Source organism: Lutra lutra, chromosome 11 (assembly GCF_902655055.1).
Source record: "Lutra lutra chromosome 11, mLutLut1.2, whole genome shotgun sequence".
NCBI classification, from domain to species: Eukaryota; Metazoa; Chordata; class Mammalia; order Carnivora; family Mustelidae; genus Lutra; species Lutra lutra.
The window spans coordinates 73,764,887-73,782,514 of record NC_062288.1 but is presented as its reverse complement, the minus strand read 5'-3'; the positions used below and the strand labels follow the sequence as shown (position 1 = coordinate 73,782,514).

The 17,628-nt window shown below is 38.3% G+C and overlaps 1 protein-coding gene across 1 annotated transcript in view; it reads right to left on the bottom strand.

The window, feature by feature from the left end:
- Positions 1-14,075: 14,075 nt before the first annotated feature.
- The window catches only part of MDFIC (MyoD family inhibitor domain containing), an 89,658-nt gene continuing 86,105 nt past the window's right edge, over positions 14,076-17,628 (bottom strand). Inside the window, 1 exon segment of the mRNA XM_053447784.1 lies at positions 14,076-16,575. Within this exon segment, the coding sequence (XP_053303759.1) occupies positions 16,328-16,575 (248 nt within the window). The 3' untranslated portion in view covers positions 14,076-16,327.

Below are 17,628 nucleotides of genomic sequence, written 5' to 3'. Positions count from 1 at the left end.
AAAAACTCCAGTGTCATCCTTGACTCTTTCTTCTTCCTCATTCTCCTATCCTATTACAGATTAAGTCCCATGGGTTTGATCGTCAGCACATCTCCCGAAAGTCTCAGCCCCCATACTTTAACCCCGCAGCCGTAGACCTGGTAGCCTTAGGGAGGGACAATCATGGATATCTCTACCAGAACAGCTTTGGAGCTGGTTTCACTTTCCCCTTCCTGTCTCTTTTCCAGTGTCTTCCATTCTCTTTGTCCAAATGACCTCTCTCAAATACAAATCTGAAATTATCTTCTTGCTTTAAGTTACAGCACATAGAATAAAATTTAAATTACGTGGCCTGGAATAAAAACTCTTGACCACATCTATTTTCGGTCTCATCTGATGCCCTGTCTCTCCTGTTGAAGTCATTGTGTAGCCACGTTGAACAGGCTCAGGTGTTGGGAAACTCCATGCTCTTCACAGCATCAGCGATCTGCTCCTTCTGCTTGACTGCCCCTCCTCCCCCCCTTTGTCAGCCCGCGAAACTTGAAATCACCTTTTAAGAACTGGCTTAGAATGATACCTCAACAGAATTCTTATTCCTGCCAAGCCTCAGTCTTGTGCAGTCCCACACCCAGTTCACATTTCTCTGTCTCCTGACCATGCATTTTCACAATATGTTCCCATCTTTATTTCCCTCAGTCTGCCCTGTGTTCCAGAAATGTGGGAGCCGACTCTGATTTATCTTGTCTTCCCAGTGCCCAGAAAAAGTGGCCACTTAGGTGCACCAAAGTTAACTGAATAGTACCGAGAACATCAAGAGAGAATTAGACATTGAGGAAAAGCACAGGGAAGGGGTGCCTGGGTGGCTCAGTCATTAAACGTCTGCCTTTGGCTTGGGTCATGATCCCAGAGTCCTGGGATCGACGCCCACATCAGGCTCCTTGCTAAGTGGGAAGCCTGCTTCTCTCTCTCCCACTCCCCCTGCTCATGTTTGCTCTCTCTCTGTCAAATAAATAAATAAAATTTTTTATTTTATTATTTATTAAATAAAATAATAAAATAAATATTAAATAAAAATTAAATATTTTATTATTTATTAAATAAAAAAACTAAAAACAAAACAAGCACAGGGAAGAGAGGATGATGGACTTAGGAAGGGATGTCTATCAACAGGCACTTGGGGAGAAGAAGGTAAAGAGTGATGAATGAAAATAGAGCTGGAATGTAAAAGGAAGATCAGAGTTGTGAGAAGAAAAATGTGAGCAGATAGAATTCAGGGAGAGGAGAACTGCCAATGATAGAGACAGATGTTCAGGTTCAGGGATGTTACTCTGGTTTACAAAAAATCCCACAGGTTATTAGTGCTCAGTTTCCTAAGTACTATTATTTATACCAACTGCTATACTCTCCGGATTAATTTAATATTGCAAATTATTCTTTAAGTTATTGGGTACATAAAGCCACCATAATGTACAAAGTAATGTGAAGCAATTTAAATGGTAATTTCTATTTTGAAAATATTTTGCAAATTGAAATTTGCCTTTTAAGAATCTCGAGGCTCTAGGCCTCTATCTCAGAAAGACTGTGGGGCATCGTTTTCTGACTGTTTGCTATTTTCCCCGATCTCAAAGCCAGAGAGGGAGCCCCAGAAGCAGTGGTATCTGCCTGCCAAAAAGTTGGAAACTCTCAAAAATAAAAAAAAAAAAAAATTGGACATGCTTCATCATCTAAATAACTTCAGAGGAAATAGATTTGATTTATAGTGTTAATTTCCCTTGCTAAACTATGGCAGACAAGTAGGAAAGATGAGAAAACTTTTTTTTGATTTTAATATAGAAGATACACTGGAGAGATACCAGACCTATTATGCTGTCTGAAGTTTCTAAATTCCTACGAAAAAGGATTTCCCATAATTCCAATAAAAGCAATTTTCCCCTATGAGTGCAGTGTTCTTTTTCACTGTCCTGTAGACATAGAGATATAATATTCTGTTGTGCCACAATCTGGTAGTCTTATGAATCCTCTTTTTTTTTTTTTTTTTTTTGATACTTTGCCAATAGTCTCGTCATGTTTTCTTCATAGAGTATAATTGCACGTATTTGTTCTCTATCATGTCTTCTGTTTATCTGGGTTGTTTTGCCAGGGGTTTCTCCTCTTAGACATTTCTTTTCTTTTCTTTTCTTTTTTTCTTTTAAAGATTTTATTTATCTGACAGACAGACATCACAAGCAGGCAGAGAAGCAGGCAGAGAGAGAGGAAGAAGCAGGCTCCCCACTGAGTAGAGAGCCCAATGCGGGACTCGATCCCAGGACCCTGAGATCATGACCTGAACTGAAGGCAGAGGCTTAACCCACTGAGCCACCCAGGTGCCCCTCCTCTTAGACATTTCTCCTCTCTATTCATGTCTATATTATTGTCAGATTTTACTAGAGAAATATTGGTAAATATTCTTCAAGTCAGTTGTTCTGGACATTCTTCCAGGATCTGTAAGTCGGTGCTCGCTTCGGCAGCACATATACTAAAAACAGGATCTGTAAGTCGTACATCAAACAAGGATACACAGACACACAACACACACACTAGAAATTCATTCTTTTCTGGGATCTTTTTAACTTAGATCTTATTTTTTTAATATGTGGCTTACCTGAATGTGATAGAAATTTGTATTTCTAGTGGAACTGAAAGCAATCAGAAGATAGAAAAGGAAAAGTGGAAAATGATCTAAACACACTTTCTGGACTAAGTAAATAGTTTTGACACATTGCAACTATAAACCTAGAGATTATATGATTTTTATTCTCTCTTGATGAAGTTCAATATAAGTTATTTCTCTGTGAGGCTATATATATATATATATACATATATATATAGTGTGTGTGTGTGTCTGTGTGTCTGTGTTTTGTGTGTATACACATACATGTGTATGTGTGCGTGCGCATGCGCGCACACACACACACACACACACAACCAGTTTCTCCCATTAGCTGGTAGGAGTTCCTAGACCATAAACTATCGCTGCAAATTGATTCTACATTCCCTCAAATATGACTTCTCATAAGCCAAGTCCTTTAAAAATACAACATTTCATATATTTCTCAGACTACATGTCAAATCAGTATCATGCAAACATAATACTTTAACTACTTTCTTAGAGCATGGTGTTGAGAGGAAAAAATTTAATATATCTGTGCTATATCTACATTAATGCAGTGGTGCAATATTGAAACTGCTTTTATCTGCCACATTTCTCAAATGAAAGCGGCAGCTAAATTTTATGGTAGTTCAACTGTGAACCTTGCACAAAATTTTGCCTATGTGGATGCGGCCCTTTGGTGTTATTAAGGCCGTAGTCTTTATTCTGGATCTTAGACTTTAAAAGTTGCTACAGACATAAGAAGCCTATCATGTGGTCATGTCTACACCGTAAAATCTTTCTGGGGTGCGCAGCAAATTCTTGGTAGAATTCATAAGCCTTTCAAGAAATCAGAGTAAAATTCTGCCTGGTATTTGCGAAGCAGGCAGCAGGGGAAACTGTGGTCTATCTTGGCTCCCAAAGATACTGGACGTGAACTGAACGATAGTTCTTGAACAGTTCTGGAATAACCCACCACTTGTTGGCATCCCCTGTTATCTACCTATTTGTACTTCACACACAAGGAAGGCACAGATTCCACCATTTAAATGTATGATGGCTAATAGTAAGCATTTTGAGGCAAATATGGTTTCTATTAGAGTTCAGTTCAATCTTGCAGAGAAGTTTACCAGAGAAGAGGCCGCAGATAAACAGCTTCCCATATGAGTATGTTTAAATGGCTTAGAAAGGGATTATGTTTTAAATATCCTCATACTTCTTAATAAATGGAGTGTGCTGGAATCCTTGCTGTGATGCTGATAAACTCCTTGTATCACTCACAGCCAACAGTACCTTTTCTTGAGCTGTTCCAATGAAGGGAGTGATGTTCACTCTTGGCAAATCCCCCACGGAGTAACCTGAGCTCACAGGGGCCTCGCCACGGTACCAGTAATGACAGGATTCTGAGAGGATTTGAAACCCTACCTCAATAAATTTTTTTCTGTTTTTCAACATACATTCAAAGCAATACTTTGGCATTGTAATGCGATTCTTGACAGGGCTAAGGTAAATTCATCATGCTAAACTGAAATGTTTCTGGCAGATGTCTACTCTGTAACAATCAAATTGTGTGTACTGTGATATATGACAACCACAGTGCTACTTCTGGTTGTAAAACTTACAAGTATTTTATTCATGCAAACTTGGAATGTAATTATGCAATGTATGATCCCACCATGTTTTTCATTCAGAAAAACTTTTAAAGACAATCTGCCAACTTCCAAATAATGGGGATATTTTAGTGCCTGTAGAAAGAATGGAACTTTTTCATCACAAAGATGTGCAGCATTTTGATACTTTGATGGGATGTAAAATCACATACTTGTTGAAATTTAAGAAAGCATACAAGCAAAGTGTTTACTCTTCTTAAATATTAACTTTGATCCCCATGGAAAGTTGTTCAAGGTTGTTCAAGGCAGATGCTCTTTTTTTTTTTTTTAAAGATTTTATTTTTATTTATTTGACAGAGAGATCACAAGCAGGCAGAGAGGCAGGCAGAGAGAGAGGAGGAAGCAGGTTCCCCGCCGAGCAGAGAGCCCGATGCGGGGCTCGATCCCAGGACTCTGAGATCACGACCTGAGCCGAAGGCAGCGGCTTAACCCACTGAGCCACCCAGGCGCCCCGCAGATGCTCTTCTTTAAAGAAGAAAGGATTGCAATGCCAATGTTATGTATCAAAATAGTTTAAAAATAGATGTTAGGGGATAGCCGCTGCTTAATTATATGTTTCACACATACCCTGCTGTATAATATATTTTAAGTCAAAGAACCTAAAGTTTTGTTTAAAGGAAAATGTAATCCAAAAGAATGGCAACTCTGACTTGGATGATGCATGGAAATCCTAGCACCTGACTCCTTCTTTTCTGTGACACAATCTCTGAAAACAACCCCCGACCCCAGGAATTGGAATAGACAACATTTTAAGAATCTGGCAAATCTAAGTTTTTATATTATGGTTTGGATTCCCATTGCCTTGTCCTCCACACTTTCAACTATTAATAAATATTCTGATGAACAGATAAAAGCCCTTGGTTCGTTTTTTAGGATATAGTTGCCGGATACAAATCACAGTGGTGTCTGGGCAACTTCACTGTCCTTCCCTTAAAGTATCAGCTTGAGCCCAAGTGGCTTCCTTTTGCCCTGGTGGCTCCCTCCTCCCTGATTATTATTAGTAAGCACCTATATTTTAAAGATCTCCTTAAAATTTAATTAGTATTTGCAATGTGAATTTAAATATTTACATTTTTATGTGATTACTTTTTAAGAAAACAGTCTAATTCTATGATCCTTTTTCTATTTTTTGTGGGGTTTTTTTTTTGTGAAGCAAAAAATAGTTGAGGTTTGGGGGTATTTTTGTTTTTTTGCCTTTTTTTTTTTTTTTAGAGGGAAACATAATGTGTGATGCACAGAACTTAGGACAAATTAGGCAACCTCTGGGGGCCAGTAAACACCTTCCCAGACTAACACAAAACTTGGAAGCTGCCCAATTGAAAATTTGAATCAGGTTGTGCAAAAAGACAAAGGCCGGCAAGAATATAACTTTGGAAGATTTACTCGCTAATTTTAGAGCTGCTGGAGGCCCACCAAAGAGATTTGGGTCATGATGGGAAGTGGACTTACTCATTAGGGCAATTAAAGAATGACTCATTTAACTAACCGTTAGTAAGCAGTAACTGGGTAGTGATCAGTTTAGCTAAAAATGATCAAACCGTTGTGTGTATACTCAAGTGGAAATTGTCCTCCCTTTCAGTGGTTATGCTTATAGTCATCATCCAGTGTGTTGTGGAAATACACGTGTGATTCTGCTCATTGTTCATTCTACACACACACACATACACACGTTCATTTATTCATTCATGTATTAATTTAACAAGTATATAAATGAACACCTCTTACCTGCCAGGAACACTGGAGATCTTTGTCCATGTCTCCTTACTCTTGTTTTCCTCATACTTCCTCCCTGCACCCCCCGCCGGCGACATGCATTAACATTCATATGGTATTTTTCTCACTGGTTCACCACCAGAACACCAGGTATGCTACCATTCCTACCATGTAAACCCTAAATGGATTTCTAATATTGGTGACACTGTTGATAAGTACTTTCAGACCCATTATCTCACTGAGTGAAAACATGACATTTGTGACCTTAAACATCAATGGACTTTAAAACTTCTGTGAACTTGACTTTTGTACAACATTCATGCAGTTGGTTTTGTATGCAAGCACTGGGCACATGTAACATGTCCATTCTCCAAGGATAGTCTTTCAGTTCTCTTCCAGGAATGTCCCTCCTTGGTCCCTCCTCTACCCCCATCTGTGCCTACAGTTAGTGCCTTAGTTCAGGCCCTCACCATCTTTTGTGTAAGTGAATACACAGTCTTTTAACTGTCTACCTAAGTTCATCTTCAGTCCCCTCTAATCTGTCATTCATACTGCCGCCCCAATAAAATTATATTAAAATACAAATTTGATCCTGTTTCTTGGATTACAATCCTCAGAAAGCTTCATGTTGCCTACAGGTTTGAGTTCAGAAACCTTCAGCAAAGCATTTATGGTGCTACCTGTTGGGCTCAGTTGTTGCTCTTGCCCTCACCTGTACTCTGTCCTTCTAATATTATCGCAACTTGAGAATGAACAGATAACTATTTACTCTTTCTCCAATCCTGGTTTTATTAATCCCTCCTTTGGGAAACCTTCCTGGCTCTTCCAGAGACCCTTAGTCACTCCTACTCTCTACTCCTGCAGCAATTCTGTCTCTTAACTCTTGAATTCTATCAATTTAATGTGCGTTCTCTGGGAACTCATTAATGGACACCTTGCTGTCCCTACTCACAGTCCTGGGTCTGGCATACATAGGTGACCAGTAAATGCTCCTTGACTAATTGGGTGAATATCTGAAGTACCAATTAAAATGTTGCCATTTACCTATCTAGTGTTGAACTAGACAACTAAGGCTGATGTTGGACCTACTTTAACTTAGAAGTATCCAACTCTGAAGGCATACAGATTGCAAATTAAGTTGTTTTATTATCTTTGTTGACATTCTTATGGCATCTCTAAGACCTTTCTGGAGGGACTGATTTCCAGGCTAAGATTTCTATTGTGGGTCTGCTTACATTGATAATGATGTTGAGTCATTCCAGGATGTATGGAACAAAGTTAAACCTCATCATCTGTTGGGATCCTAGAGCTCTAAAAACTCTATCTTAGATTTTGGATCACTCACGGTAATGATTCCCTCTTTCTTTCCCTGTTCCCCTGCCAGCTTGTTATAGTATCAGATGTTAGCATGAAGGTGTGTAATCATCAAACCTGAAATTGCTAAATTAATTTGTGGAGTGTCTAGTGTGGTTCTTGTGATACTAGATTTGACTGTCAATGCTAAAGAGACAGACATCTAAGAAACCACCAGAGTTTACATTATTTTGATAAATCTGAGAAATACATGATAACAAGATTGGATTCAGACAACATGTGCATTTGCACACACACAGACTCGCTACTTCATTAGAGGACTGGTAGAAAACAGATGGCTCACTCAAAGGCCTTAATTAAAGAGCACTTAATAAAAGGGACTGTTCACAGAGGAAGAATCAGTCGTAAGGTAACTAACAAAGGAATCTGAAGTGCCAGGAACTAGCCACAGTGGGAGACGTTACTTCCCCATGCCTGAAGGGGCAGAAGCAGGGAGAAGGATGACTACATAGCAGCACTTTATGTCCGGGAATGGAGCTGTAAAGGTCATTACCTGGCAGAAAGGGGCCCAGGGAGTGGGATAGGAATTAATACCTTGACCTCTCTCTCCTCCCACCTTCTGATTGCCCATCAGTGCTTGCCATCCACCAAAGCCAACTAGAAACCAGAAAGCAAGGGAACCTGGCACAAAGGCAGAGACAGAGAACAGATCTAGAGAGACAAATGGAGAATGACCAGCAAACAATTCATGAAGAACATCTAACTCCTGATTCCTTATCCATCTAGGAAAAAAAATTTTTTTTGATGAGTAGGCACAAGAGAGCAGAATATTGTGGGTTGACAGACTTTGGGTCAATGCATGTAATGAGAGTTAAGTAGTACAGTGGCTGTGATTTTCAGTCTCTAGGAGAACCCATGCTAGGACTCCACTCCAGGTGACAAAGATGGGAGACAGGAGTAAGGCTGGTGAGACTTCAGATCCCCATATCCTCAAGCCAGCTTCAAACAGAGCAGTTGTGATTGAGTCTATTATATTAAATAACATGTAAAATTTCTTAAGCAAAAAACGGTTGTAATAGCAAGATCTGGGAGATCAGGTTTCCTGGGTCTAAAGGAACTACTTTAGAAAATGAGCTTAAGCAATCCGTTGTTTGATCTGCAAAATGGAAGGAAAAAATGCATATCCTAGATGAATCACAGGGTTGCAAAGATCAAATGGGAAAGTAGAAATGGCTTCCTTCTGAAAAGCTAAACAAGCGCTACAAATGTCAGGCCCTACCACTTTTGGATAGTATCTTACAAAGCTGGTCCCCAAGTATATGCTTGCAATCATCACATCTGCGCTCTTGACTATCTTGCCTCTACACATGGAGCACTTCAGTCGACTCCAACTTAAACAGCACATACAAAGAAAAGATAAGCAGTAAGAAAATCCAAATGTGTTGGCAATATCGCTGCATGTTAACAAGAAAGAACGAGGTTTCACATTGAACTCCGTTTTCGTGGTGCATAACTCTCCTTTCCATAGGTCCTATTAACTTCAAAGGGAGCTCCGTGCATGTAAATGATTATATTTATTGGATGCGCCAACTCCTTCTTATCCTCTGGGCACAATTAGAAATATCATAGAAAAATGAATGTTAGAGACTTGGATCCATATTTGATATTCTGTGGGAAATTTCCCATAGTTACAGATGTTAAAAATCCTGCCCAATGGTCCAGTTATGAATGTGTACTATTTCTGCTTCTATCATCTTTGGAATTATTTTTACTCTCGTTTTAGAATATTCTTTTTTACATTAAAGGAAGAAATGTTCTCTTTAGGTCCAGATCAGCCCGTGATAAAATCTTGGCTTATACAACTTGGTACGATGATAAAAATTTGGACTGCATGGCCCTGCTCTTTTGGGGAACCGTTTAGTGCTTCCCAGAGAGTCTATCATTAATACTTAACAACAGTCCTGTTACTGCTTCAGGTTCACTCTGGGAACTGTTGGTTGGGTCAGTGTCTGGGAACTAAATTCCTGGATGCCCAGTTTAATATTAGATCCCCTAAACTATGCTATAATTTCAGGATTTGTTGTAAATTCAGGCCATTATTAATATTCTTAGTCGGGGGGATGCCTGGGTGGCTCAGAGGGTTAAGCCTCTGCCTTCGGCTCAGGTCATGATCTCAGGGTCTTGGGATCGAACCCCGCATCAGGCTCTCTGCTCAGCAGGGAGCCTGCTTCCTCCTCTCTCTCTGCCTACTTGTGATCTTTGTCTGTCAAATAAATAAATAAAATCTTTAAAAAAAAATATTCTTAGTAGGTAGCTATACACTCAGGTTTTCTCCAGTTCAAATTGCCACAGTCAATGAGAACAGATGGTCTAGGTGTATGAAGAGCTGCACTTTTCACACCTACTTGCTATTTGTTCTTTAAATTCAGTGGTCTAGGTGCACCTGGCTGGCTCAGTTGGTGGAGTGTGCAACCCCTGACCTCCCGATTTTGAGTTCGAGCCTCATGTTAGGTGTAGAGATTACTTACAAATAAAAATCTTAGATAAAAATAAGTAAATTCAGTCGTCTAACGGTTCTTGGTGGAGGTGTCCCTGGAACTCATTCTGAGAATGACTTCTGTCCTCGCCCAGACTCTTCAGTGAACATGAGGGCCTTGGAAGTGGTACAGATATGACTCCTTGGCCATATAGATTATTATACATTCTGTACTATACAAACAGTATGTGTGTTAGACAGCCAAGAGGGCAGGTTAAGTCTTTACCTGTACAGTTCTTTAAAGTGACAAAGGAGGGACAAAAGTGGAAGAATCCCCTCAAATCAAATATTGAGAACGCTGATGAAAGAGAAGATGTGTTCTATGAAAAGATGAAAACCTTTACTGGAAATGTACCCGCATGAGGGGTGGGGTGACAGATACAGAGACTTATGTGATATTGTGAGAAGCAATTTGATTTATGAAAGAGTCATTCTAAGTAGTCTTACGGACAAATAAGACCATATCCACAAAGTAATTTGGATCCACTGTGAATTATTCGTAAGGAGTAAGCAAGCAAAGGGAGTCTAATTTTAGTAAATATTGATAGAGCAAAACAATCCAAAGTATATATAACAATCATATTTCTAGTGAAAATGTGTGTAAGTGGGTTTATTTTGAAAGGAAAAGTCCTACTCCCAGTGTCATAACCAATTAAATTCTCCAGGTAATGACCCCATTTGCATAGTGAGCGGAACCCACAAGTGGGAATTTTAATGGGCACACCACCTGAGTACAGTAATTGAGAGTGACACAACTTGAACTAGTTTTGTGCTTACCCCACTGAAAATTCTACTCATATTATTTTTAATGTCAAGCTACAAGTCAAATTTCAAGATGATGGATTTGTTCTTTTTTAAGCACCGAGTTTGAGTAAAAGAAATGCTTTAATTCTGTTATGCATTGCATATCTTTGCTTTAACTAATCTGTAGTTCTGATTCTCACCATTGCTTCATTTTCTTCAGTGATTGGAATTTAATTTTATTCATTAATTTGTGAATAATTAGATAAAAAAAATAATGTCCTCAGCAGCCAAATTGCTTTTGGATTGCTATTTAATGTACTTTTACCAGGATATGTATTCTCGTTAAACCGGGATAATAGTTTACTAAAATGTACTTGTGTAAATATGCCCAATTATTCTTTCTGATGATCTAAGAAAATCTAATAGAATATGCATTCGTGAGTATTTCCCTCCTCCGCCTCAACACCAAGAAAACGCCCCTCCTGCAGAGCTGATCACAGATGCCTTGTCATCTGAAGGTGTTACTTCTAAAAGATACTCTCCTTATCTCTCAGGCACTATTCATGTCCTTGAAAGAACTGAGCATTCTGATGGAGGGATCATATGATGGCCACATCGAATTATATAATAAAGGTGATCTCCAGACTCTAAGAGTCAGACACACATGACGAACTGCGCTTTCTAGGTTTTGAGATGACATTTTAAAACTTCTTTTGTTTCACTCTAAGATTGCTTGAGATCCTAACTATTTGTAGGTGTTTGACACCACTCGGCCACATCTGTAATTGGCATTGCATCCAGCAGACAGGCTCTGTACATCTTTACACTGCAACCTACCAAGTTAAGAAATGTATTGGTTCAATATAAAACAGCAGGCTGTTTTTAGACATAGTTACTAGTGCACAAGCTTTAATATGGCTTGGCTTCATCCTATAATGAGATCTTTTGGTTCCCTGCTCAACAGGCTTTTATTCCTTTGCAAAAGGCTATGAACTTTGTCAAGTGGATCAGCTGCTTTTGTACACCCTCTTTCTTGGCTTTGGAACGTAATTCTTTTGCTTCTACCCCTTTATGCATCAGACAGAACTTAAGAACCTTTTCAGTTTTTCAAGCTAAACTTAGAATTTGTTTGAATTTGCTTTTTACTATTTTCCTAATAATTATATTCTCAACCGAACCTCACACAAAGACCTGCCTGGAAGTGAGCACTTAATTGCAAAGCTCCACTTTGTCTTTAACACATGTTATCTATACCCCATGTCGGTAACGTGTCAAAGGATGGTTATGTACCAGTGATTTCTTCCCGGTCCCCTCGCAACTGAAAGCAGCACTCAGTTTCAGCAAGCACCCAGGTGAGGGCCCGAGGGCATAAATAACAGACACACAGTGGAGCCCGAACTAGTGTCCCGAGTTCAGTAGGAAGGCAGCAAACCGCTCATGTTGACATTTGGCAGCTGGGCAGTATCGGTGTAGCCCCCGTGGCCATTGTCCCACCATCGTCCCCCTTTTGATGAAGAAGGGGCTGGTGCAGGTTTCTGCTTGCCTAGAGATCCTGCTTCTTAGGTGAGGCGGCTGTGCTCATAATCCTTTTCACTCCAGAGTGCCTAGTGACACCATTAAAATTTGAATATTTATATGATATTTTTGATTTGCAGCCCTTTCACGGTTGGTCGAGGAAGCAATCATTGTTGGGCATTTTGAGATGCAAAAATTTGTGCTGGGTTTAGTCACTACTGATCATTTTTGCCAAAACCACCCTCCACTGGAGGGCTGTGTCGTTGCAGTGTTTTCCCCGCTCCACACCCACTTCAGCAAAATCTCTAATATTAAATAAGCAAGTAAATACTGGCAGTTTTCTCATAAGAGGTGCCAAACTCCTTACCTAGGTTGAAACTATGTGAGGGTCCTGACTCCTTACTGAGGTACCTTGAGAAAACAGACACTGGAAATTTACTGGTGACAGTGGGGCATGGAGAAGGGTTAAAGAGACTCCTTTGTAAAAAAACAAAAACAAAAACAAAAAAACAAAAAACGCTTGATCAAAAAGTGTAAACTGTAAGTGTGCAATAAACCCTATCAATAGGTTAACCAGTCTTTAAAACAAAAATGGTATGCTTTAGGGGTGCCTGGGTCGCTCAGTTGGTTAAGCGTCTATCTTTGGCTCAGGTCATGATCAGGGTCCTGGGATCAAGCTCCCCATTGCATCAGGCTCCCTGCTCAGTGGGGAGCCTCCTTCTCCCTCTCCTTTCGCCCCTCCCCCTGTGGTGTGTGTACTCTGTCATATAAATAAATAAAATCTTTAAAAAAAAAATGGTATGCTTTACTACATTAGTGTAAAAGGAAAAGAAAAATGGATAGTGTATTATTTGATGAAATTTTATCTTGCCTGTCAGATTAGATGTAATAAACCTACGGGCTTACAAATCACAAGTAATTGGAAAGGGCATAAAGGTCTTGAATAATTTGAAAAATAACCTCATTAATAAATAAACTTATTCATTAGGTGGTTGGGTAAATCTAAGCATTTAATCCAGAATTCCAGAAGGCAAGCCACAGACTCAGGATTCCAGTCTTATTTATGTTAGGCAGTGACTTTGACATTTATAACATTAGAATCTAGGGCACTGATAGAGGTTGTATGGCTAAAGAATGAAAAGTTATTACATAAGGTTGCCTTGGTTACTCCTTGAACTGTTCAGAGAAACCCTGACTAGGTTAGGAAAAAGGATATAGTTGATAGACTATAAGAATGCAAAAATCCGATTCTATTCCTAAATAAAAAGCCTTCTAGCTAAAGTGGGGGGTGGTTAAATAGTAACTATAAAACACTACCTCCTACTTAAAAATTGCACTACTAAAAACCCTAGATGAAAATACTTCTGATGATTTAACTTTTGGATGAAATTCATTAACTCTAATACCTGATTTCATAGTTTTTTTTGTGTTTAATATCTCAGTATACATATTAAAATGAACTTTGTTTCCATTTACTTCTTTTGGAATTATCTCCCAACTTCTAAAAACCATTTATTTAAGACCATGTTTTAAAATCATATGTTAACTATGATCTGCAGTATAAATGGATCTGAATCTTTCATAGTTTATTTAGGAGCATGAGTCATGTAATTTACATAAGGAAATTAGGAAATCTTCAGAAAGGGAAGTAACAAGATAAAAGCCTCAAGTTTTAAATGATAGTCAAATTCATTCAAATATCAATGTATCAATTAGGTAGAAAATATGCTAAAGCACAAGAGAGAACTTTTTTTTATTTCAAAATAATGTATTCAGGATAATACAGGTCCAGTTTAAAAATATCAAAGGTTAGGTTTCCACATTTAAAAAGAGACCAAATCTGTAACTGTAAACTCTAGCACTTAGTCATGACGGCCATATATTCAACAAAACATTTTACATACAGAAATTCTAACATATACTGAAACTATTTTCACATTTTCCTACTTTGGTTTTTTTTTTTCCTCATTTTAAAAAAATCATACAAATACTTTATGGAATGACTAGAGTAGACAATAGAGGAAAAGTACTGTGAATATAAATATGAAAAAAAATTCTGCTATCAATTAATGTTCCCTGTTACGGAGAAACATTCCTTCAAAAGTGCTAATATTTTCCTTGCAAATAGTGGCAGAATATATTTAAATATTAGATAAACCACCTGGTTGAAAAATCTTGCAAGATAAAAAGTGACACATCTTAACAATTCCAGGTCATTAAAAGGCTAATTTATATGTCAATACACAGATGATATTCCTCTATCCTAATAGATACGCATAACTTTGAGTATACGTAAATATTCAGATTCTGGCTACTATGAAATAGTACAAAGATTTTCTTATATTTACTGTAACAAAAACACTCTTTAGACAAGAGAAAGATGTCAGGTTTAAATAGAATTATAGAAAACCACTAACTTAAAGGGTAAGTGTGTGTATATGTGTGTGTATGTGTGTATGAAAAGGGGATTCAGAAGTTTGCTTTTTTTTTTTTCCTTTAAGTCCTTTAAGTAATGACAGAAGTAGAAGCTAGGTTTTATCTCAAAGGAAAAACCAGAGGTGACATTCCTGCACTTTGGGTTTAAAACCTTTCTCAAAAGGCTAGCCTTGCTATGCATTTGTTTTCACTATCAAGTTGAATTTCAGCTGGAAGAATTAAAAAATAACTATTAATGCAAAAGTATCCTTCCAGAATTTCTACAAGGAATTACATTAAATCAAACCAAACTACAGTTCTGGGAAGATCAGACTTAGTAGGAGAGCACACAGTATGGAAATTTACCCCCACCTTCATCTGGGCTACACAAAGTGTCTGTGTCTTATTAACTATATACTTCAGTCGATTATGAGACTATTTCTTTACACTGCAGCATCTTGATAACCTTCAGTGTTGGTTTCATTTCACACAAAATTGCAGTACTAAATAAAATCTGGTTACAGTAGCAGATGTCCAGTTTCCCACTGTATTGGAAGGAAGGGTTTACATTTAAGGTGAGCCCTGTTTATAAACATTGTGTACGAAGCAAAACAACCTCCCCCTCCTGCAAAAGACTGAAAGCTCTCAAACCCTCCCCGCAAAAAAAAAAAAACAAAAAACAACAAAAAAAACCACTTTTGATCAAAATCAAAATCAGAATACTGAGATTTTAATATTTTTTAAAAATCACCTAATTTAAATGCATTTTGTCAAAAGTATTCCACATTCTTAATAAAATAGAGCTATTTTAATAAAGCATTATATTCTTATCAAAACTTTATCATAACATTTAAATGATGTGTAAAAAATTGCATATTTTTCATTAATTTAAATTTTATAGGCTTTAACAAAAAGCTGTATTCCTGCAACTAAAGAAAATACATACTTAAGGCATTTTTCTTTTAATGGCTTAAGGGCACACACAGTTCAAGCTCCCCACCTAAAACTTGGTCTTACTAAATCTGATTCATCCAAGCCATGGATGGATCACTCATCCTAAAAGTCCTCCTCAAATGCCCCCTTTTCCTTGAAGCTGTGTGCCTATGCCAGTAGACAAGAGCTAGTCTCTTCTGTGTATTCCTAGAGTCTTTTTAGCCTCTCTCTCACATCATCTGCACTTCAGTATGCCTTGAGGACTGGTGTGTACTTGATGGGTGTCTCCTCTACTAAACTGTATAGTCCTTTAGATGGGAATTCAGTGGCATCCGTCTTTGCATCTGAGCAGAACATTACACACAGTAGGCGCTTAGTGTCTGATGAATGAGGGGAGAAAGGGAGAACCCAGCACAGAGCTGAACACTAGGTGCCCAACTATGGTGTGGGTTTTTCTCCCAAAGTTCACTTTAAAAGAAGGGATGCTTACTTGGAACCATAAACAGATAAACATCAAAAATATAAACTGGTTTAAATACAGAGAAATAATACACTTAGAGCAAGAGGCTCTTAAGAATGGTTAAAAGCAACAGAAACATGCATAAAAAGGAGACATTTAGCTTTTTTTTTTTTTTTTTTTGGTCAAAATGTCCCTCAGTCATTGTAATTTATTTAGTTTAGAAGTAGTTAAAATTTCACATATTAAAACACGTAGATTCAGTTAGAGAGAAAAGGCTTTCAGAGATTACTTAAAATAATGAGTTAACAGTGCAAATACTGGGTTGCTTCATGAGACTCTCACCATGTGATTTTCTGACCCCTTCAAAGAAACCTAAAAGTTTAAAACCTCCAGTTTTAACACAAACAGAAGATAAATACCTATGAAGGAAAACAAATTCCACAGCATTCCATACAGATTTCCAAGCAGTCCGATGATTCACAACAGGCATCCATGATGCCACAGTCCATGTCACAAGGGCAGTTACAGTCGTCCCCCATCTCGTCTCCACAGCAACAGCAGCAGGCTTCTGAGGTGCAGATGCCACAGGAAGCCTGGCCCAGGACAATATTGCAGAGGGTGAGGAATTCACAGAACAAGCAGGCCAGGATACAGTGGACACAGCAATCTTCATTTTCAGTTGGGAAGAGACCATGTAGTGAGGAAAAAAAAAAAAAATGAACACAAACAGAGAATTATCAATGGGCTGAATGATAAGAATTGATCAAAATAAATAATTGATCAAAATAATCCAAAACCCCATGACATGCAGTCTCATAAGCCTTCCCGTGGGCTGGAAGCTCACAAAGAAGCTTAAATTTTAGGAGAGCCATCTTTAGAGGTCAATATTGCATTCAGAAACCAACCAACCAACCGAAAAGGTGGTGGTGGGGTGTGGGTACAGATGTGTGCATGTGGGTGAGATTTTGTTATTCTCACACACCGTACAGTGGTTTTAGTTCTTTGTTCTACTGCTCTGTGCCTCTCACCCATCTTCCCTACATCCTATTGCTCTCCATCACACAGGCTAAACACTTCTGTGACCTCGCAGTCCTTTAGAAATAGACATTTGACTGCACCACCCACCTGCTCCCAAACTGGAGGAAAAAAATATTCAGTACGATACATTCAGTAGATTACTGAGCTTTTCCAGGATTATACGGTTATCATGGTTTGTAAGATAACTGTTATAAAGAGCTAGATTTATTATCCTATGAAGAAAATAGAGTTACCTTTCAGAAAGCCAGTTCTGTTCAATATGCCTTCACAGAGATGTAAGTACTAACTAGTTCTAACACTTGTGACCTTAACTTTCTACTTCATTGGGAACACTGCTATTTCAAGGCTGAAAGGGGAATCTACAAAAACTCACTTGACGTTGAAGAACCTTTAACCGAGTATTCTTAAAGCCCTAAGAATCTTCTTGAACATAAGATTCTTTATATATTAATCACAGAATACATCATATACAGAACTCTCCGTATTGGATCTATCAGTTTCAAGGGAGGAAAGAATGGCCATTCCACCCAGCCTGAGAAGGACAGGCTTACATCTTTGAAGCCTCCTTCGGTCCCTTCCAATGTAAAGCTCCCTCTTACACAATATAATCAATGTCTTGAATTTTGACTAAATCTTTCCCTTACTTTGCACTATACTTTTCACAACAGTAAATGTGGAAATG